The sequence below is a fragment of the Elaeis guineensis genome, chromosome 12 (genome assembly GCF_000442705.2).
Source record: "Elaeis guineensis isolate ETL-2024a chromosome 12, EG11, whole genome shotgun sequence".
NCBI classification, from domain to species: domain Eukaryota; kingdom Viridiplantae; phylum Streptophyta; class Magnoliopsida; order Arecales; family Arecaceae; genus Elaeis; species Elaeis guineensis.
Window position 1 is genome coordinate 6,197,095 of NC_026004.2, and position 22,652 is coordinate 6,219,746.

Here is a 22,652-nt window from a genome sequence, read left to right on the forward strand (position 1 = left end):
TATTTATATTTTTTAATTGATCTTGATTTTTAATTTTGAATTATATTTTTTAAATATAATTAAGATTTGACCTTGAGTTTGTCGATTGATATTCGATTCGAATCAAATCGATTTTAAGTATTATTATTATTATTATTTTATCAAGTTGAGTTTGAGTTTAAATATTAAAGTTTGAATAAAATTTCGAGTTCTATATTTTAAATTAAGTCAAGGTTTAATGCTTAACTCAGTTTGACTGAATTACATCCTTAATTTTATGTAAATATCAAAATCCTTCGTAGCATCCTAACATGAAAATTTTACAAAAAAGTACCATTGAATTTTATGCTAGCATATGTTGCTATTATTTTGGATCAAAAAATCCCTGAAGGTCTTACAAAAAATATTTATATGGATGCTAAGAGGCCAACTCATTTAATCTCTCTCTCACACACACACACACACACACATATATATATATATATATATATATATATAACAATATAGGGTATCAGGACGTTGTCAATTTAATTTTTCAAATAAATTTTATTATGTCATTTAAAAAATACATCTTTTTATATTAAATTATATTATTGATATATAATATTATTATATTTTTATAATTAAAAATTATTTATATAGATAGTTAAAAATATAAAATAATTTTAAAAATTTTAATAAATATTTTTTATTATTTATATATAATTTTTTAATTAAATTAAATTATAAAAAAATTATTTTCGTACACTCTGCGGCGCGAGTCTTCGACTGGTATAGTATTATTAGGATCATCACACGCGACGTCGCCTCCTCTTGGTGAACCGACCGCCATTTCCATTCCGAAAAAGGCCCTCCGCCTCCCAAGTTCCAGAGTTCCATCCTCGACAAACGCGAGAAAGAATGGACAGAAAGCCAGTTCGAACTAGAAAACTTTGATAGTTCTCCAAACGAAACCCTAGAAATTTTCCACTAGCATTCTGTTCCGGTTTCTTGCGGACAAGAAATCTCTTGTTTCTATCTAAATTTTCGACTCCGTTCTATCAATCGATTGCTTTGGGAGAAGGAGCAGGCAGAATTCGGATATGATACGGACCAGATTGATCCAGGTGCTTTCGATTTGAATTCTCTGCTTAATTGTTTTTCTTCTTGGACTAAGTTTTAAATGCTTTGATGCTGCTTCCGCTTTGTGATCTACTCATGAACAGGGGCACTGCCGCCTTCCATGCGGAAGCTAAGGAGGAAATTATGGGCAGTTATCAATCAAAATAAGAAATTTTGATCTATTTGAGGTGACTCTCCTAATTCACTTATTCTTTTTTTTTTCCTTATTTCTATTGGTGTTTTAGAAGCGGTTTGTTTGCTTTCGTTGGTTTTACACGTTAGTTTGCTATAATGGAGTCCCTTTTGATCAAAAATCTGATCTCCTTTGATGATTACACCAGCGGTGAGAGGTAGAACTCAATGAAAGATTTGTGATTTAGTTCATTGTACCACACTTGGAAGTGGTCATCTTCCGAGGAACGGATCTCAAAAGAAAATTTAAGTACATGTTGTTTAACATGCAATTGCTATTCTAATTTGATATGATCTGCTACTGGACATTAATTTACCTCTTGAATGAGTATAAAGTTGTGCATCAGTGATATCTACTCGCTTGTAATATAAATTTTTGGATTTTGAAGTTCTCTATTATACAAATACTTGAGAGACACCCAAAGAACACTCTTGCTGCAGCCAATATAGATTCACGCTCCTAGAGCCAAAGCACCATAGCTTTAATTTAATACGTTCATTCTTCATCAAATAATGATCCTCATTTACAAAAAGTATGTTGTAAATTTTAATTTTTTAGCAATATACTTAATTAGAAACAACTGATATCTAGTTGAGAGGAGTAGAACATTATAAATTTTCTTGACAAAATCCAAATTAAGGTATAGCACTTAATATCTTACTGTATATTATACATTTTTCTCAAAAAATCCTATTAAGATATAACACCTAATATCTCACTGTAGTATGTTTGTCTGGAAGTTCTACATACTTGTCAAGAACATAACATTCACCTACACAAAAAAATCCAGTTTCTATTTTATTAATATAAACATAACTAAATATTTACACCATTATGTAAGAATGCCATTTGCCAGCATGAACTGTTGCTTTTCACCTTCAATTTCTGAAAATTTAAGGCTTATCTCCAAATATCTTTCTTTCATCTCTCTCAGCTGAACTTCAGAACCGCCATTTTACTCGTGAATCAGCAACATTGCCTTGACTGGATTAAGTAGAAGTCAGGTGTTCTTTTTCATTCTCTGGGCCATCCTTATGGTGCTGTAGATGTTGAATATTTATAAGGATCAAAGAAAGCAATTTCATCTCATCATACGATATCCATAAAAAGGTCATATATAATACTGATAAGTATGAATAGAAAATTTTCTTTGACAACCAGAAAGGAACATGTATAAATTTAAAACTAGTATTTCAAAGATTTTTAGCTTATATCTTCTATCAATGCCATATTAGTCATGCTTTTTCTCCTACCTCTGGTTGTAACAAATTCTGTGTCTTCCTGTTGCATACAAATGCTCATATAATTAGTAATTACAACATAAAAACTGAATTTCAAATTGGCATTTATCTGATAATATCAAATTCACTTGTGTAGGCCATATATCTTCATGTTCCATAATTAATTTGGCAATGCGGTTATACTAAATATGCACTTGGCACCATCATATGTCTTTATTATATCTATCAAAGATACCGTATCCACAATCACATATGAGGAGCTGAAAACTATTAATTGTTACTCAGCTTAGTCACTCTTATGATCAAGAAAAACAGTGACCATATGATGGACAGGTGACTCATCTTTCCTTTTAAATTAAAACCATGCAGACAGAATATATGGAACAGGAATATTCCTTTCAATTTACCAGTTCGGTAACGTGAGTAGAGAAGTGATAAAAGACCCTTGTCTTTTGACGACGAGAGGATTCCATCCACTCTCCTGGAAGTAAACGAGGGCATTGGAAGAAGCTGACGCCAACAAAAAATGCGTCAGTGAGGAAATGCAAACCAATGATCAATTAATTTCTAGTTAGTTTCCCATGTAGTTGGATGTTAAAAGCAAATAGTGATCCATTTCAAGTTCTATTCAAGTTTGGCATTATATTGAATACATTTGAAAGTGTGCAATAAGAAGCAACCCTGAAGAAAAATTATACAACATAATACATATTTTACATCAGAATTCATCTGGTTCTTCTTTTCCTGTTCAAGTATACAACTTAAGTGTGTTAGACTTAAGGGTCTGAATATTACGTTAACAGCTGAGAATATTATACATTACTTGCAAACTTGCAAATACCCGATACTTAGTTCTTTCCAAATTTCTTTAAATTTTGTTATCTTTTCCCCTGGGTTTTCATTCCAGAAGGAATATTTTTCACTTCATCTTTGCTGTATCGTTTTGACCTTCACAATCATCAGATTAGCATTGATAGAAACGAGAGCCATCAGTAAGTTATGTGAACACACTTTGATTGAACATACTGTACTGCAAGTTTTACATAAAAAGGTGCCTTAGCTTATTGTCTACCATCTTTAGGGGCTGTCTGCTCATTAGGTTTAACTAAAAACAGATTTATATAGAACCAAAAATGAATTTGATGGGAAAAAATGCTTGCTTGGTTACTTTCCAGAGAACTTGTTTGGTAAAACTTGACAGGTTGTAATACCTGAAAAATTAGTTTATCAATTATGAAAACAGGTCTTCCCTTGTTTCTATAAAACATATTTTACTGAAAATCGAGTTTCATGATCTTTTGTTTTGAGAAAGTTCATAGACAATCAAATGAGCCATAAAGGGCCATGTTTATTCTGCTGAATTTTCTTCTATCTTTTCCATTTCTTTAACTCTATTGCTTAAAATTTCTCATTTAACCATGAATATTTTGTGATATCCAGTATTCTTTCCTTTGATTTCCCCCCATAAAGGCTAACTTAATTATTGAAAGCTAGATATTGTTTACCAAATCCTCTAGATTTGTGTGTTGTGAGTTTATGGATATTGGTGTGGGTGTATGTTTTTGTTTGCTAGCTTTTATATGTTTATCTTTGTGCGAACATCTCGCTCTAATAATGCAACTGTATTATATTGTAAAAGCAGCAGGTTTACCTCCGGACATTTGACTTTCTCATGCAAACTATTAACTTCCTGGGAGCCACGAGGTGCCAGGTCTGATATGTCGTGCTTGTTTATTGTGATTGCTTCTGTAGTTCCTTCTATGGTTGTAAATCTTGCATTTTCCTTCAGCTTTTCCTGAATACAGGCGATCTTTTCTTCTGTCCTCAGAAGGTCACCACTTAGTTGGAAAAGCTGATTCCTCAGCTTTTTCTTTTCTGGTTCATCCTCAAGTAGGGAATGTTCCAAGTTATTATACTGAAATGTTGTGACCTCAGAAGTTAGAATTCTGACCATTGAATCATTTTCATCTTTTAAATCCCCCAGTTCATTTAGCTCCTCTATTGATTTCTCTGCTTCTTCCCCCACAGAAACAAGTTTTCCATCCAGCATATCTTTTTCCAAATAGCTGCCTTGTGACAACATGTCAACTTCTTTGGCCAATATCTTTGACTCAGCTGCTGAAGTTTCTTTTTCTTCTATCTTTTCAGAAAGATAAACATTGTCCTGTAAGAGCCTTTTCATCTCAGGTTTGAGTCCCAGCTTTTCTTCTGAGAAGTCCTCTTGACTTGCTTGACCTTTGTGCTCCTCAACCTTTTTTTTGAGTTCCAGGTTCGGCTCTTTTTCTTTTGTTTTAGGATCTATTAGGTTTAACTTTTGAACATTGCACTGATCATGCACTGTTGCATCTTCTTCACTTGTTCTTTTCTGTGGTTCTTCCAGATAACATTTCTGCAAATGCAGTTCACTAGTTTTTGTTGGTTCTTGCGTGAATAACTTCTCGTTCATGTAAAATGAAAATGACATTTGTCCAGAGAGCCTTTTGATTTCCTCATAAAGTCGATCGGCGGTATTAGCATTTCTCCATCTTGTCTTCCTTAGTGCCTCCTCTGCTTGTATGGCCCTCTGTTCTTGCTCAACTTTCGCATGCATAATAGTTGCCAAATCAGCTTCAAATGCTTCAGCCTGTTCTTCAAGTTCTTTTTCCAATTTTTTGACAAGGTCTTCTAGGTCCTTGATAATGGATTGATGTGCTGAGCACTCATATTGTGCCCCTAGCTGTTCTTGCAGTTGGCTTTGCTTTAGCTTTGAAGACACATGGTGGTGTTCTTGTTTCAGAATCTCATAGTCTAAAGCAAGCTGTTCCATATGCATTTCAAGGTCTTCATGATCCTTTTTGTAGAACTCTAGTTCGCTCTTCAGATCTATGATCTTCTGCTCCAGTGTATATGCTTCCCTGACATCATCATTCTCTCTAATTAGTACCTCCAATTTATATTGTTCATTGTCTTTTTCTGGAACCATTGGAAAGCAGTTATTTTTATATTCATAAATTTGTTCTTGGGAGGACTCAGTTCCATATTTTGTTTCTGATGAATCATCATTTATTTCTGGTTTTGTAGGTACTATGCTGCTGCTAATACCAGTCATGCCCCTCTTTTCCTGCTCCAACAGTTCTTCTAGATATCGCACTGCAAGAATGAGCTTTGATTTTGAATCCTGTGTCTTTTGTAGTTGTAAGCGAAGGTTTGCATTTAGATTCTTTTCATGATTTAGCTCTTTCTTGGTTTTTTCCAGTACCGACCATAGTTCTTCACCGTCAAACCATGACTTAGTTGAAACAGCTTCAGTGTCAATTCTTTTCAACAAAGCCTTAAATTCTTCACATTCTCTTCGAAGCGCATCTCTCTCCTCTTTTAGGCTATTTAATTCCATGAAAACATCTTTTTCGTGCCTGTTCTCCTTCTTCACTTGCTTTCGAAGAGTTTTCAGTTCTATCTCTGACATTTCAACTTGTCTTGCCAAAGCAACAATATCACTTCTGAGTTTCTTGATGGAGATATCTGAAATATGCGATCCATCTCTCAATCCAATCTCTCCAAAGCTATTTGCTGAGCCGTCCATACTTCCATCAAGTCGTGAACCGACAGACCAGTCGGTGTTTAACCTCTGATGGTCTCCATGACCTGTAACCAAACCATCCGAATCAGTAGTTGGCTTTTGAGTATGGCTATTGCTTAGAGATGATTGAAACTACATTTGTTACTCTTGACTGCAATTTCTTTTGTATTGTACTGTCTTGAGCTGCTGTCTGAACCTGATAGTGGTATGGAATTAAAGGTGATAGGCTTTCTGAGGTTCTCATTACATTCAGCCTGCCGGGGCGTTGTTTTGCTGGAGGGGGATCTCAGCTCCGCCTGGTTGTTAAATAATGAATGGTCCTGCTAAACATTCAGATGTAAAGTTTAAAGATCAGTTGTAGGGCTGTAGACTTTACAAACAAGAGGGAAATAAGCATCATCATTAGCATGTCTATTTGGGACTTTCAACTTCTAGGCAGCCCTTGAAGTCGATGATACAAGGAAATTAAAGGATTAAAAAATTTTATGACATAAAATAGAGCCTAAAAAAAAAAAAAAAGGTAGAAAACTTTAACCTCTATTTCAGTTGGCCATCATCAGATAAATGTGAATTAGCGAAATCAGAACCATTTATCTTGACCTACCTGACAGATAGCTCATCTTTCAGAAAGCATATCTTTGAATTATGAGATTAAAACTCCCAATCCAATGAATAAGTACCATAATTTATGTGCAACTGTTTCATAGAACTAAATTATCAACAGAGATTGATTTCCTCCCATGCATTAATGTACTAGTCTTAAGAATGTAATTAGTGTATAGATTTCATTGACCAATAAGTTTCCCTTTATCTCTTTTTTGGGATGGGTGTTTCTGTAATGCAATTTAAAGCATACCGATCACATGGAAACATTTATTTTAGAAGGCTTTACTTCTTTTTTTTTTTTTTTCATGATTGTCTGTTAGATGCAACACAAAGTGAAGAATCCAAGAAATATATTCTCAAAGAAGATTTGCCCTTACTTCTATTGGGTTAACATTTGTTCTCCGAAAGTTGCTACCTTGCTCTGTGTTAGAAATGTCTAACTGGCTTGTCATCTTTTTTTGTTGCTCTGGAATGTTTGTTTCCCCATTTTGATCAAAAGCTCTGAATAATCGGAAAGTTGGACATATTTTTGTTAAAATTAATGGCAAGCACATAGAGTTTCTATCCAGGAAAAGTAAAAATTTTAAAGATAACATTCTGAATAGTCTAATAGTTACCTTCCCTCGGCATCAGCCTGCATTCTTTGTATGGTAACCTGTAATTCAGAAAACAACTCAATATGACAGCATACTAAATGATACCCTTTTGTTTCAAAAAATGAACAAGAAACTAACTGATGTCAGGTTGACTTGCACCTGATCTAGAATGGCTTCATGGATGTTTGGGATGAATTCTTTGCTGACATATATAAAATTAGGAGTCATACAGTATCTATTTTTTTGGATCAGCTATATGGAGGAACCAATGGTTGTAGATCGTGACAAACCTCCATACACCTTATTAGGAATGCTCAGACAGTGCTATATTTTGATTTATCATATCAACAAATATAGATTTGTGTGGGGTTTTCTTCTAATTTCTAAGTGGATTTGTTCTTAGAAAATGCATTATTAGCAAAATCATGAAAAACAATTAACAAGTGGGAAAACTCACATGCAGGATGGCTTCCGAATTTGAAGCCTTGAACGGGAGAGAAATGACAGAGGGCTTAAGCGCTTCAGCATAATATGCCAAATCAATGGTTACTTCTCCCACAAAGTCAGCTTTTGCCGATCCCTGCAAAGAAGCTCAACTATTTATTATTAAGAATGATAAAACATGGAAAGGTATGATGAGATAATAGATGAGGGAATGATGCATCGTTCATACATCTGCGATTACAAGAAATCTGTAAACTTTCTCATTAATCTTTTCAGTTTTGGGATCCTTGGTAAGTTTCACTGTTTCGTAGATGGGGTTTACCCAGTGACAACTTCCTTTGATCACTGCTGCCTTTTCTGATCTTACAGTTGGTTTTCTAGAATCCATGGGGACTAGAGCGACTATCATAGTCTCCCATCCTAATTCCGGCACCTGCAAGGATTTAAATAGAAGCAGAGTTAAACAAAGTTGAAATTATGACCATAGATTCCTTAATTCTCAACTTCTTTGCTAAGATGAACTTTCTGCCTTCTCCTCCACATATGTCATCCCGAGTCTCTAGCGGTATGAAAATCTACGCTAATCTAGTTCAGATCATACTGAAGACAACTGGGGTGGAAGTCAGATATGATAATTCAAATACCTGAGTTGCTTGGAACTTCAGTTTAAACACAACTTTGATCTTGTTCTTCTCAGTCCTCCATCTCGCTGCCTTGAACATCTTCAATATACCCTTCCAATTTCTCTATTAGTTTCTCAGTTCAGTGCTTTCCTGCAATCTCTGGTGCAGCAATGCAGAGAAGCCACCATAACTCCTCTACAGAAGACCCACCATTAATGCTCAGAAATCACAGGATTTCATAGATCACGACTGACCTTTCTGTCTCCTTTTTCTAGACTGAAAGGAGTCTTCTGACTGCGAGCTGACGAAAAGAAATGTGATAGAGATTGAAAGAGGTAGAAGAAATCTGAATTTGGTAGATGCAGTTCAGACGTTGACACGACAAGCACCTAAACAATGGGAATCTTGTGGCTGAGAAAACCAGGAAGAGAACAAGCATTTCGATCCTAGAACTACTGCTCTTTTTTCTGCTTTGGGAGTGTGCGAATATAGACTTCTAACTTGGAAAATTGAGAAGCTTTTGTGTCTATGAGATAGAAGATGAACAGAGAAACAAAAGTAAAGGCCGTAGGTTGCTTGATCGTAATGGTGACAGCTTTGAGGGGTATCCAACGGAAAAGCATGTCTCTAGGGTGATGATAATATTTGTGTTTCTTGGCTTGGATTAATGTGTCCTTTCCACTAAGAACCTGACTAAAGGCTGAATAAAACGTGTTAAAGGCTATGGACATTATTCAGATTTTCTCAAGCAAAAGACTCAGATCGAATCTGAGTTTGCTTTTGAGTTCATTTTACTCCAATCCTCAATTCTAGAGACTGACATCATCATGCTGGCGTGGGACCTTGGAGCGGCCCTGCTCTTCAACTTTTGGAGTTGGTGAGCTCCTTTACCAAATTTTGGTTCCTAAGACATACTACCTCCTTTTCTATTAGTATTGGTGTTTTTTTTTCCCCTCCTCTGAGGGGAAAAGGAGGAAGCAAGTAGTATTGCTGTTATACATAGCACCTGTTTAAGTTCAAGTTCTTTAAGCTGGAAGTGTCCGTTGGTTATGAATCTATTTGCATTTTACTGGTAGGTGGCATGAAAGAAGGTGATGTCTGGAGGTCAAGGATGAACCTAACTATGGTAAGCCAAGCTTATAAACCCCTAGTCACCCATATTGGAGATTCTTGTTGTGCCTTTGCAATATTTATGCACTATACTCATCCTCAAATTCCAATGCTTCAATCTACTAATTTTCTGCTATGATGATTTCTTTGGACACTCTGCTAAGATGATTTCTTTGGATCACTTGGTTTCTTTGGCTTTAGTAGTGCCATGTCCTGAATTTATTGAGGTTAACTTTGTCATTCTTTCATTTTCCTCATTTCTGGTAGGTACCTTCCTTGCATGTAAACTGACAAAGTTTCTACCAGAAAAAACTGACAAAGTTCCACCAGAATCCAGATCTCAAACCAAGATGTTCTTGGTCCCCCTAATTTGGTGCTTCTACAATCACCAGTTCCCTCAACCACAGCAGAACAAAAATCCTGGATCAAGACAGGACAGGACCCTCGTCGAACGCGACGACGGCATGGGAGGTTAAATGCACCATCAGGACCATAGGATTCTATTCGGGTAAAATACGCGGCACTCGGTGGACCCCTGAACAGTACTTCTCTCACCCGCCCTTGATTGATTCCTTTTTCCCCGGCAAAAGTAGCAAAAGTTTTGGGGATTTGTGTTAGCTTTTAGGCTGTGCTCAGTAGCAGGATATATCGGGGATTAACTGGCCATATATCCTTTAAAGCCACGGAATAGCCTTATCCAAATAAAATTGCTCATTCGGACGGACGACATCGACCGACCGATCGACGGACGACACCGACCGACCGATCGACGGACGACACCGACCGACCGATCGATAGCCGAAAGTGACCGTCTGACGGACGCCATCACTGGCCAATTAACGGCCCATCACCGACTGAGGATATGTCGGACGTACCTTTCCCAACCGACTGAATCCGGAGGCATGATGGCCGACTCACGCAAAGCCTCGCCGACCAACGGAGGGGCCCGACCCCTCTCAGCTGGCCACCGACCTAGGGTCGGTCGACTCCTCCAATCGCCGTACAGCCGCCAGACCTTGTCAGGTCTGACAGCAACATGCGGCACGGCCATCTAGGGGCATTGTCCCGTCAAGGGCATTATCAACCCTGGTGATTTGACAGTCCCACGGTGACATGACACTTTCACGGCGACTCTGACAATCTACAGTGAGTTGACAATTCCTCACTTGTCTGCGCCATTAATGACGGTGCCATACCTGCTCCACTATATATATCGGGGAAGGCAACAGTGCAAGGGATCTGCTCCCCCCACTTCTCGACTCTAAAAACACAGGCTCGCATCTCTCTCCCTCTCTCCCTCGATTGAGCTCTCTGTCTTCATTTCACTGTTGCCCAGTCACCTCTCTGACTTGACCGTCGGAGGGTCCCCGCCGGAGCCGCCTCCGGTCAGTGTGGACTTCTCATTTTTGCAGGTGTCCGTTCCCCGGCGATCGGACGACGAGGCGATTGGCCGCAACAGATTGGCGCGCCAGGTAGGGGGGACGATAACGAAGACAAGAGCCCAACGATCGAGGATCACCGGGTCGGCGAGGCGCTCTTCCCGCCGGGAAGAGGCCTCCCCACCACCGTCGGCGGCGGAGCCTAGCTCTCCACGCCCCGCAGTGACCACGGAGGCGCAGATCGCGGCCATCGTACGGCATATGACCGTACTGATGGACGCAGTCAAGAGCCTCCAGCAACAGCCGGCGGCCCGTCCGATGCCTTCCAGGAGCAACCGCCGACGACCGCGCCGGTCCCCGTCGCCTCCGCGCGAGCGCCCTCAACAGCGATCCCACGGAGAGGAGGAGGGACGGCCATGGCGCGATGACCGACGGTCCCACCAGCCCTCTCCTTCTCTGCTGGAACGGGCGAGGAAGGAGAAGCGGCCGCGAACGCCGTCCGCCTCCCCTTCGGAATCTTCTGGAGACTCCACTCCTGGGGTCTCCCAGCACCGACGGGCGGACGACTACGAGCGCCGATTCGAGGAGATCGACCGCCGGCTCGCGCAGTTGCAGGTGGACGGCCAGAAGTCTTCGAACGACGTCGACTTCCAGACCGCCCAACCTCTCTCCCGACTAGTTCTCGACGAACCGATTCCCAGTCGGTTCAAGATGCCGCACGTGGAGCCATACGACGGCTCATCCGACCCGATCAACCACCTTGAGAGCTACAAAGCTCTCATGACGATCCAAGGGGCAACCGACGCTCTTTTTTGCATCGGCTTCCCCGCCACACTCCGCAAGGCTGCCAGGGCCTGGTACTCCGGTCTCCGATCGGAAAGTATCCACTCCTTCGGGCAGCTCGAGCACTCGTTCGTGGCCCACTTCAGCACCAGCCGGAAGCCACCGCGAACGTCGGACAGCCTTTTCTCCCTCAAACAGGGGGAAAATGAGACGCTCCGACACTTCGTGGCGCGATTCAACACGGCCACGCTTGAGGTCCGAGACCTCAACGAAGACATGACTATCTCAGCCATGAAACGGGGGCTGAGGGCGTCCCGATTCACCTATTCTCTGGACAAGACCCTTCCCCGGACGTACGCCGAGCTACTGGAGCGCGCATACAAGTACATGTGCGCGAACGAAGGGGCTTCCGACCGACGCTTGGCCGAGCCCAGAGGCCCGAAGGAGAAGCGGAGGAAGGGTCGGGAACCCGCCGAACCCAGCAGGCCCCCGACCGATAGTCGGATCTCGCCACCCCGACGAATCCAAAAATCACCCCGGCAACAAACTCTAAGGCCGGCACGCCCCAGGTATGACTCCTACACTCCTCTCTCCGCTCTTCGTGCGCAGATTCTAATGGAGATCGAGGGGGAGGAATACCTGCGACGGCCTCCGCCTCTGAAGGCAAAGGGCCTCGATCGTCGGAAGTACTGCCGATTTCACCGAGGCCACGAACCGGAAGAACACCCCTCCTGGAAGCAGGAAGAAAGGCTCTGCCCGCGACGACTGAGAAATCGCCCGGACAGAGTTTCGGCAGCAAAATGGCGATGGTGAGGTCTTGGGTCCGGATGGTCCTATATATATAGGGCCGTCCGACGGCCGAGATGCCTCCGCGCCGACCGAAGACCCACGGATGTGCGACACGTGGCGTCTTCCGGGTGGCCTGACGATTCGGCGCGCCCCATCCCAGGACGGCCGCACCGCCCATATTAAATGCAGGGGGCGCCGGCCCAACCACCTCCGACACGTGGCAAGCGGGGCCGCAGTTCCGCATTAAAACGCCCCCGCCGATTCGCGTTCCCGATGGGACGCCTGACAGCGCCCCGCGCTCCCAGAATCGACGCCGGATATTCGGTCGTCTGACACCGTACCGTCCGGCACCCGACCTCCTGACACCGACGTGACGTCTGACGACGACAGGATGCGACGTCTGACACCTGACGCCGACGTGATATCTGACACCGACTAGACGTCTGACGCCAGCGAATCGCTTGGCATTCATGAAACGCCTGACATCGGATCAACCCGCGGTACGGTCGGAATCTGGCATACGACGAATCCACTCCTGTTCACCCAGGGTTGCTGCCCAAATTAGAGCATCGGCCAGCTCACCGTCCGACTCAGGAGTGGAGGGGGGCAACTGTTGGGGAATACCCACCGACCGATCGATCGATGGCCGGAGGGACCGACCGATGGCCGAAGGGACCGACCGACCGATCGACGGACGACACCGACCGACCGATCGACGGACGACACCGACCGACCGACCGACAGCCGGAAGTGACCGTTTGACGGACGCCATCACCGGCCAATTAACGGCCCATCACCGACTGAGGATATGTCGGGCGTACCTTTCCCAATCGACTGAACCCGGAGGCCTGATGGCCGACTCACGCAAAGCCTCGCCGACCAACAGAGGGGCCCGACCCCTCTCAGCTGGCCACCGACCTAGGGTCGGTCGACTCCTCCAATCGCCGTACAGCCGTCAGACCTTGTCAGTTCTGACAGCAACATGCGGCACGGCCATCTAGGGGTATTGTCCCGCCGAGGGCATTGTCAACCCTGGTGATTTGACAGCCCCACGGCGACATGACACTTTCATGGCGACTCTGACAATCTACAGTGAGTTGACAATTCCTCACTTGTCTGCGCCATTAATGACGGCGCCATACCTGCTCCACTATATATATCGGGGAAGGCAACAGTGCAAGGGATCCGCTCCCCCCACTTCTCGACTCCAAAAACACAGGCTCGCACCTCTCTCCCTCTCTCCCTCGATTGAGCTCTCTGTCTTCATTTCACTGTTGCCCAGTCACCTCCCTGACTTGACCGTCGGAGGGTCCCCGTCGGAGCCGCCTCTGGTCAGTGTGGACTTCTCATTTTTGCAGGTGTCCGTTCCCCGGCGATCGGACGACGAGGCGATTGGCCGCAATAGATTGGCGCGCCAGGTAGGGGGGACGATGACGAAGACAAGAGCCCAACGATCGAAGATCACCGAGTCGGCGAGGTGCTCTTCCCGCCGGGAAGAGGCCTCCCCGCCACTGTCGGCGGCGGAGCCTAGCTCTCCACGCCCCGCAGTGACCACGGAGGCGCAGATCGCGGCCATCGTAAACGTACGCCGAGCTACTGGAGCGCGCATACAAGTACATGCGCGCGGACGAAGGGGCTTCCGACCGACGCTTGGCCGAGCCCAGAGGCCCGAAGGAGAAGCGGAGGAAGGGTCGGGAACCCACCGAACCCAGCAGGCCCCCGACCGATAGTCGGGTCTCGCCACCCCGACGAATCCAAAAATCACCCCGGCAACAGACTCCAAGGCCGGCACGCCCCAAGTATGACTCCTACACTCCTCTCTCCGCTCCTCATGTGCAGATTCTAATGGAGATCGAGGGGAAGGAATACCTGCGACGGCCTCCGCCTCTGAAGGCAAAAGGCCTCGACCGTCGGAAGTACTGCCGATTTCACCGAGGCCACGAACCGGAAGAACACCCCTCCTGGAAGCAGGAAGAAAGGCTCTGCCCGCGACGACTGAGAAATCGCCCGGACAGAGTTTCGGCAGCAAAATGGCGATGGTGAGGTCTTGGGTCCGGATGGTCCTATATATATAGGGCCGTCCGACGGCCGAGATGCCTCCATGTCGACCGAAGACCCACGGATGTGCGACACATGGCGTCTTCCGGGTGGCCTGACGATTCGGCGTGCCCCATCCCAGGACGGCCGCACCGCCCATATTAAATGCAGGGGGCGCCGGCCCAACCACCTCCGACACGTGGCAAGCGGGGCCGCGGTTCTGCATTAAAACGCCCCCATCGATTCGCATTCCCGATGGGACGCCTGACAGCGCCCCGCGCTCCCAGAATCGGCGCTGGATATCCGGTCGTCTAACACCGTACCATCCGGCACCCGACCTCCTGACACCGACGTGACGTCTGACGACGACAAGACGCGATGTCTGACACCTGACGCCGACGTGACATCTGACACCGACTAGACGTCTGACGCCAGCGAATCGCTTGGCATTCATGAAACGCCTGACATCGGATCAACCCGCGGTACGGTCGGAATCTGGCATACGACGAATCCACTCCTGTTCGCCCAGGGTTGCTACCCAAATGAGAGCATCGGCCAGCTCACCGTCCGACTCAGGAGTGGAGGGGGGCAACTGTTGGGGAATACCCACCGACCGACCGATCGATGGCCGGAGGGACCGACCGATCGATGGCCGAAGAGACCGACCGACCGATCGACGGACGACATCGACCGACCGATCGACGGACGACACCGACCAACCGACCGACAGCCGGAAGCGACCGTCTGACGGACGCCATCACCGGCCAATTAACGGCCCATCACCGACTGAGGATATGTCGGACGTACCTTTCCCAACCGACTGAACCCGGAGGCCTGATGGCCGACTCACGCAAAGCCTCGCCGACCAACGGAGGGGTCCGACCCCTCTCAGCTGGCCACCGACCTAGGGTCGGTCGACTCCTCCAATCGCCGTACAGCCGCCAGACCTTGTCAGTTCTGACAGCAACATGCGGCACGGCCATCTAGGGGATTGTCCCGCCGAGGGCATTGTCAACCCTGGTGATTTGACAGCCCCACGGCGACATGACACTTTCACGGCGACTCTGACAATCTACAGTGAGTTGACAATTCCTCACTTGTCTGCGCCATTAATGACGGCGCCATACCTGCTCCACTATATATATCGGGGAAGGCAACAGTGCAAGGGATCCGCTCCCCCCACTTCTCGATTCCAAAAATACAGGCTCGCACCTTTCTCCCTCTCTCCCTCGATTGAGCTCTCTGTCTTCATTTCACTGTTGCCCAGTCACCTCTCTGACTTGACCGTCGGAGGGTCCCCGTCGGAGCCGCCTCCGGTCAGTGTGGACTTCTCATTTTTGCAGGTGTCCGTTCTCCGACGATCGGACGACGAGGCGATTGGCCGCAACAGAATCGTTCCGCAAAATATAAGAAATTATCCCTCCATTACAATTTCGTCCCTGTCCACTCTTAACACATTACAGCTTGGAGGATAATTTTATCTTCCAATAAAATCCATATAATTACAAAAATTTGTGCACTCATTTATTATTTCTTTCTCTAACCAACGTAAAAAAAAAAAAAAAGGTAACTTTTTCCACTGAATAAACTATCCTCACGGGGTAATGCTTCAAAAGTTATTCCCTCTACCAAACGCAGCCTTGGTGTATCATATAGAAGCACAACATAGTGTTGATCTCATCTCGACTTGCATTTGGATGCAGACCCAAACAGACTGCTAACTATAATTCTCGATGGGTGCTTGTAGTGCTTGGCTCTTCTCTAATTTTTAAAGAAAAGAAGAAAAAGACAGCTGGGTGCTTGAAAAGGTTGGGAGCTGGGAGTGCCGCATGGGAGACAGAGAGAGTGGTGAATCCACTCTGAGAATTGAGCGGGGGCATGCGCTCGGGTGCATCATGATGTCGACTCTTGGGGGACCATCGCCCATGAGTTGGGTATTAACCTTAGTTGGCCCACCACATTTCAATTCAATGCAAGGCGACACCATGACATTTTTATGCGTTTCCAATCAAGAAATTGATTGACCATGGTTGGGCCTTAGTTGCTCTTGTTCGGGCGAGAAAGGTAGCTAGTAGGTGTGATGCAGCTGACCTACGAGCTCCTGTAGAGGATTTGCTGCAAGGTGTTAAAGTTAACCATATTTGGACCAACCAATGTGGGTAACCAATTTCGGCATCGAGCATAATCAGATGGTGTGGGATTCTGATTGAATTTGGATCTAAATTGCTTCTAGTCCTATGTTTTTGGCGGTCTAGCCCTTGTTGCATGAGCCTTAAGACTATGCTTGATTGCAAAGAATTTATGGGGGAAAAGCAAGATTTTCCAGAGGAAATGAAAAACTTTTTTATTTTTGGAAACAAACGAACATAAACTAGATTTTTCAAGAAAATTAAATTTCCCGGGAGCCTTCCTTGCAATCAAATATACTGCTAACTCGTAGCAAGCTTCTGTCTCCGTGATAGAAGATGATGGATGGCTAGCATTCATTTACATTTTTCTCTTTCAAGAATGGTTCTAATATATGATCTACATGGATCTTGTTAGAGTTCTTGCATGAAGATGAGATGTTCTATTAATAATTGAAAAATAAAAAAAAATAGAGGATCAGAGGAAAAAAAACGCCTGTTCTCATCAATTATGCGAGTATTACTCTTTTTGAGAAAAAAGCAAGGCGGACTTTCAACTGTATGCTTATGAAAATTAGAAGCATGAAACAATTGGCATGATAAATTTGATGAAAAGGAACTTTGTTCTGCTCAAAAAATAGAAAAGGAACTTAGTGTAATTTCAATTAGAGCAAGTCTTAGGCGTGTGTTAGTGTTTTTTATTTATCTAGCATGGCTTCTCTTTCTTGATCTTTACTAGCATAAGCTGCATAACACAAACTATCTCAATCTTTCGTAGTCATCTCTATCTGATGCTTTTGTTGTCTATTCAGTGTTTGTTTCTTTACATGATATCTAGCAAGCAATATTTATGAACTCTAGAAATAGATTTTCACAGTAATTGTCTTCCTAATATTACTGCATTCATCAAATATACTCTCTTTGATTCTATTTAAAGGGCATGTGTTCTAGATGGAGAAAAAGACAAGGAGAGTAAATCCATCAAAATTGTTGTAGGAGTAACAAATTAAAGGAGAATCCATCTGTAAAAGACAAGAAGTCATTAATTTTTAACTTTTTTTTTGAGAAAGCATTAGATTCCAATAGTTATCATCACTATTAACATTAATTTTGGCACGATACCATCCACCCCATCAGGTTAAGCAAGGGACAGTCAACTGTTATGACTTGCATAAAAAAAACAGCTAACTGTAGTACGTGATCAGCTTCAATATTTTTTCTGGAATCCTTCCAATCAAATTTGTTGACTATAATAATTTATAAAAAGAGTCTCGACCAAATCTCTACCAACTTCAATTCTATATAAAGTTTATGGGATCAACATAGAAGGGATGCTCATTTTTTTGCCAATTGATAAGATTTCCTCAATATGATACTCATAATCCAATTATTAATCACATAGGTGTAGAAAAGGTGTAGTTTGTCTTTAATGGTAAATTATAACAAAATAAAATAATAGATGTTGTTTGAGTATATGATATGAAAATAACTTTATATATTCAACGAAGTTTGAAACATGAGGAGTATATATAGATCATACACCAATTACTTGTATAGGCACAAAAAAGTCATAGTTTATGTTTAAAATAACTGATGTTGTTTGAGTCTATGATATGAAAACAACTTTATATATTCAATGAAGTTTGAAATGTAAGGAGCATAGATCATATATAATTATTAATCACATAGGTGTAGAAAAGGTGTAGTTTGTCTTTAATGGTAGATTATATAAAAATAAAATAATAGATGTTGTTTGAGTATGTGATATGAAAATAACTTTATATATTCAACGAAGTTTGAAACATGAGGAGTATATATAAATCATACACCAATTACTTGTATAGGCACGAAAAAGTCATAGTTTATGTTTAAAATAATTGATGCTGTTTCAGTATATGATATGAAAACAACTTTATATACTCAATGAAGTTTGAAATGTAAGGAGCATAGATCATAATTGATGCTGTTTGAGTATATGAAATGAAAATAACTCTATAATAACGAAGTTTCAAATGTTAGGAACATGGATCATACATTTAGTTTAATTAATCATATGGGCACAGGAAAGTTGTATATAAGTTTATCTTTACTGATAAAATCATAATAAAATAAAATAATTGATGCTATTTTAGTATATGATATAAAGATAGTTTTATATATTCAACAAAGTTTGAAATATGAGGAGTATAGATCATACATTTAGTTTAATTTTGGTCTAGATTTGTCCAGAATTCGGCAACCTGTCGCTAAGCATGCGATAAACTTCAGTATTTTTTCTGGAATCTTTTCTTCCGCTCATATTTCTTGACCATAATACTTTATGCCAAGGAGTCTAGACCAAATCTCCACCAACTCCAGTTCTATATAAAGTTTTATGAGATCATCGTAGGAGGAATGGTCATGCTTTCGCCACGAACGCGTTAAGACCTCAAATATGGTAATTATGATCCAATTATTAATCACATAAGCACTAAAAAGTTGTAGTTTGTCTGGAGTGGTAAATAATAATAAACTAAAACAACGAATGCTATTTTACTATATGATATGAAATAACTTAATATATGTTCGACGAAGCCTGAGATGTGAGGAGCGCAGAGCACACAGTTTTAACTTTGGCCTGGGTTTGTTTTAGTGATTCGGTTACAAAAAATGTGATGATTGTAACGTGGCTTAGAATATATACCTTCATACCTCATGCATTCCCACTGTAAAGAATCTCATGCATTCACACTGTAAAGAACCAACTGCATCAATCTCTGTCCTCGCGGAGACATTGACCAATCCTTTTTACAGATCAACTCATCACTTGTGTATGCGTGTATTTGAGAGTTATCTAAGGATGCATTCAATCACACAAGAATATTTCTCCATGCCTGTAAATTTCACATCATTGGGCTCAAAATTGCTAACTTGGTAACTCCATAAACAGATCTACAATGCTTGGCAACAAATCTATGCACAATCCCCCTTCCCACTGCCAAGAGGATTTGTGCGCCTGGCAACAAATGTCATATCTCCACCCTCTTGGTGCATGTCTGCAAGTAGTTGCAACCTACACTGTTTCCTTGCTCAACCGGGCAGCAACAATAGCACGCAAAGTTTTCTAAAATTATATCAGCTATTATTATGTGGGGCCCTGGCCCCAGTTATATAAGTCTTTTTCTTGAGCCTTATATTTCTCTTTCTATTTTTTAACCGTATGCCGGCCCCTCCACTACCGGCCGGCAGCCACTAACCCCCAGCCTAGCTTCTTCCCATCCCCTCTCTATTGTATATAAAGACTGCTCACCATCTCTTCAAACCAAATCTCTTCTCTTCCCCTCCACACAATACCAGAGAAGAAATTAATATATATCCCTCTCTCTCTCTCTCTCTCTCTCTCTCACACACACACAACACAACACATCTAGAGCCATGAGACAGGCTGGAACCTACTCAGCTATCCTCATGGGTGGAATAGCCGGGAGGACCGGCCCCCACTCGCTCCCACTGGCAAGGATAAAGAAGATCATGAAGAGGTCGGGTGATGATGTGAAGATGATATCCGGGGAGGCGCCCATCGTGTTCTCGAAGGCATGCGAGCTCTTCATCGAGGAGCTGACGCAGAGGGCATGGATGGTGACCCTGCAAGGCAAGAGGAGGACTCTCCACAAGGAGGATGTTGCGGCTGCTGTTATGGCCACCGATATCTTCGACTTCCTCATCCAGATGGTGTCTGATTCTAATGGTGGTCAGATGGCTCCAGCTGCAAAGTCTGACAGCATGGTGGTGGAAAGATAGGTGAAAGAAATGAGAGGATGCTCTTTGGATTTGTTTATCAGGTTTATTTGCAACTCCTGGGCATTATATTTTGACTGTAACTAAGTGCAGACTATAAATGGGCTCAATATAAATTTGAAATCTTTCAGTAATCTTCCTTCCTAGGCTATATATATATACCGACAAATCCTACGAGAACTTCCCAAACATGCTCTTTGTATGAGAAACTTAGTTGGGGAGAAATAGTAATAGAGAATTTTCTGACACAATTCATACGATAGAAAGTCTTTTGATCCCGCGCGTAATTGCAGAACTGGCCATGTTAGTCTTGTACTACTCTCGTTCAGGTGTAATTAAATCAGCTTGAATGGTGTCTAGCCCATGGCACACCTAAAGCTTTTGGTATGGCTCATGAGCTAGATGTACATAAAAATTATTGCTGTCAAGGGTTCATGACTGCAGTCTCTTATCTGGCACGTCACTATTATAGTTAAGGGTTCATGGCTCGCATGTGAGATATTATCCATTCCGACTTATCAGTCTGATGGTTTTGTCTTTCAAAAAGCATCTCACGTGAGAAGGATGGATCCTTCCTATGTAAGTCAGAATTATCTTTGACTTATAACTAATATGGGAGTAATGATATCCTTCTTTTTATACTATAATAAAAACATTTACTCATCTATTTCGACAAAGTTTGAATGACTTCCTGCATCTCTTTCCAATGAACAAATCCAATAGAGAAATATGGCTGCAATCTACATAGACACACACCATAGTGACATCAATGGCCACCACGTTATTGGGCAAGCAAGTCATGTGTGCGCATTCTCATCTCTATATGATAATAAGCGGTTCTGAAATTAAATATTTAAGTTATGTAGGTCATTGATGGTAGAAGTTTCCCTATAAAATTTGACCTGTCCCGTCGTCTTGGCTGCCGGGACTAGCTCAACCTTGAAGCATGATGCTGCGAGCTAGTGTCGTCAACTAGTGTGCCGGGACTAGCTCAACCTTGTAGCATGATGCTGTGAGCTAGTCCCGGCATGGGACTTGCAGGAATGCGGCAAAAGTTTTGAAATCCCCTAGTTCAAACCACATGCTTTTTGTGGATACTTGATGGAGACTTATCCGTCTTTTATTATTAGTCAAGGGGTTATACGGAAAAAAAAAGGGGTGACGTTTCCACTAGTCACATGACGGGGCTTGACGAGACTGGTCAAAGTATGGGTCAAGGTTGGATTGCCGAAAGGAAACTAGTTCAAGCTTCGCGCTGGAGACTTATCCGTAAATTTTACATAGATAAGGAGTTATATCTAAAAGGGTTTACGTACCTCAAGTATCAACTAGTCCCGTCACATGGCCTGCCGACACTAGACCAGGTCTCGGTCATCAATACTTTACTTAAAAACCCTTGTCATGGGCAATATTACATTTGAGTTTCATATCTCCTGAAGCTTTTTTTTTTTTTTTTTTTTGGTAACGACAGGTGATCATGCGACTCTGATGTGAGTACATCCTAATATATTATAATACAAAATATCTTACAGGATTCTTGGGCATCTCTGACTGTATCGCGAAGTTCAGTCTCCAAAATGCTCGACGACAAAAGAGACAACCCAGTCTGCCACACTGTTTGCTCCTCGAAAGACATGGCGAACCAACACCTCGATAAACTCTTGGATGAAAGTTCAGATATCATGAAATAGTGGATGAGTCTCCAGCTATCTCGTATTATCCTGGATCCAGCTAATTACAATCGTCGAATCGCTCTCAATGGCACCTTTTGAAACTTGAGATCAGATCAGCTATCCTGCTGAATTAAGTCTAATCCAAGCTAAAATCTCTTTTGGGCTGGACCTAGGTCTGAAACAAACTTCAAAATATTGTATTTTGTAATCTTATAAGGAATGAAACTTGAATTTGTTGGAGCAACCTAAGAACTTGTCCACCCAAATGGATTATTGGATAAGAAAGCATCGAATTGTTGATTGGGGAATGGCTTTTTTTTTTTCTTTTTTGATCCGCATACATTGTTATGTTTATATGCCAAACCATAAGCTTAATTTCATATTGTTTTGAGTCATCAAGATTTTAAGGGTGCATCTAATTCGTGACAGAAATTAGAATTAGAATTAGAGTAAATTGAAATAGAAATTAGAATGAAAATCAAAATGGCCATATTCTTTAACCTATTTAGTTTTTGATAAGGTCAGAATAAGAATAAAATTTAGATATTAGAGAAGAATAGGAATTGCATTTTAGTAGGCTAAAGTATTTTCATTTTTCTCTGAAATAAAAAATAGAGAGAAAGTTGCTCATTGTAA

The 22,652-nt window shown here is 42.5% G+C and overlaps 2 protein-coding genes across 11 annotated transcripts; one reads left to right on the forward strand and one right to left on the reverse strand.

Annotated features, from left to right (window-relative positions):
- The first annotated feature begins 761 nt into the window (after nt 1–761).
- Nucleotides 762–22,255, forward strand: LOC105054829 (nuclear transcription factor Y subunit C-2). Of its 8 annotated transcripts, XM_073246908.1 has the most exons (7): nt 762–1,268; nt 4,157–4,225; nt 5,575–5,698; nt 7,739–7,905; nt 8,618–9,219; nt 9,419–9,468; nt 9,720–12,427. In XM_073246908.1, the coding sequence occupies exon 7, from the start codon at nt 11,093–11,095 to the stop codon at nt 12,425–12,427; it is 1,335 nt and encodes a 444-aa protein (XP_073103009.1). In that variant the 5' UTR covers nt 762–1,268; nt 4,157–4,225; nt 5,575–5,698; nt 7,739–7,905; nt 8,618–9,219; nt 9,419–9,468; nt 9,720–11,092. The 8 variants fall into 8 exon arrangements, 5 of the variants coding, with proteins under 5 accessions (XP_073103009.1, XP_073103010.1, XP_010934734.1 ...); XM_073246909.1 differs by lacking the exon at nt 7,739–7,905; XR_012135971.1 differs by lacking the exons at nt 4,157–4,225; nt 5,575–5,698; nt 7,739–7,905; ... (1 more) ...; nt 9,419–9,468; nt 9,720–12,427 and adding an exon at nt 2,884–4,145 and having other exon boundaries at nt 762–1,085; nt 1,185–1,268.
- Nucleotides 1,280–8,500, reverse strand: LOC105054830 (uncharacterized). Of its 3 annotated transcripts, XM_073246907.1 has the most exons (9): nt 8,364–8,500; nt 7,949–8,152; nt 7,733–7,855; nt 7,297–7,334; nt 7,057–7,180; nt 6,210–6,396; nt 4,166–6,138; nt 2,922–3,024; nt 1,280–2,313 (listed from the first exon to the last, which is right to left on the reverse strand). In XM_073246907.1, the coding sequence occupies exons 1-9, from the start codon at nt 8,439–8,441 to the stop codon at nt 2,306–2,308; spliced, it is 2,838 nt and encodes a 945-aa protein (XP_073103008.1). In that variant the 5' UTR covers nt 8,442–8,500; the 3' UTR covers nt 1,280–2,305. The 3 variants fall into 3 exon arrangements, with proteins under 3 accessions (XP_073103008.1, XP_073103007.1, XP_029123357.2); XM_073246906.1 differs by lacking the exon at nt 1,280–2,313 and having other exon boundaries at nt 2,344–3,024; nt 6,210–6,393; XM_029267524.2 differs by lacking the exon at nt 1,280–2,313 and having other exon boundaries at nt 2,344–3,024.
- Nucleotides 22,256–22,652: the final 397 nt, after the last annotated feature.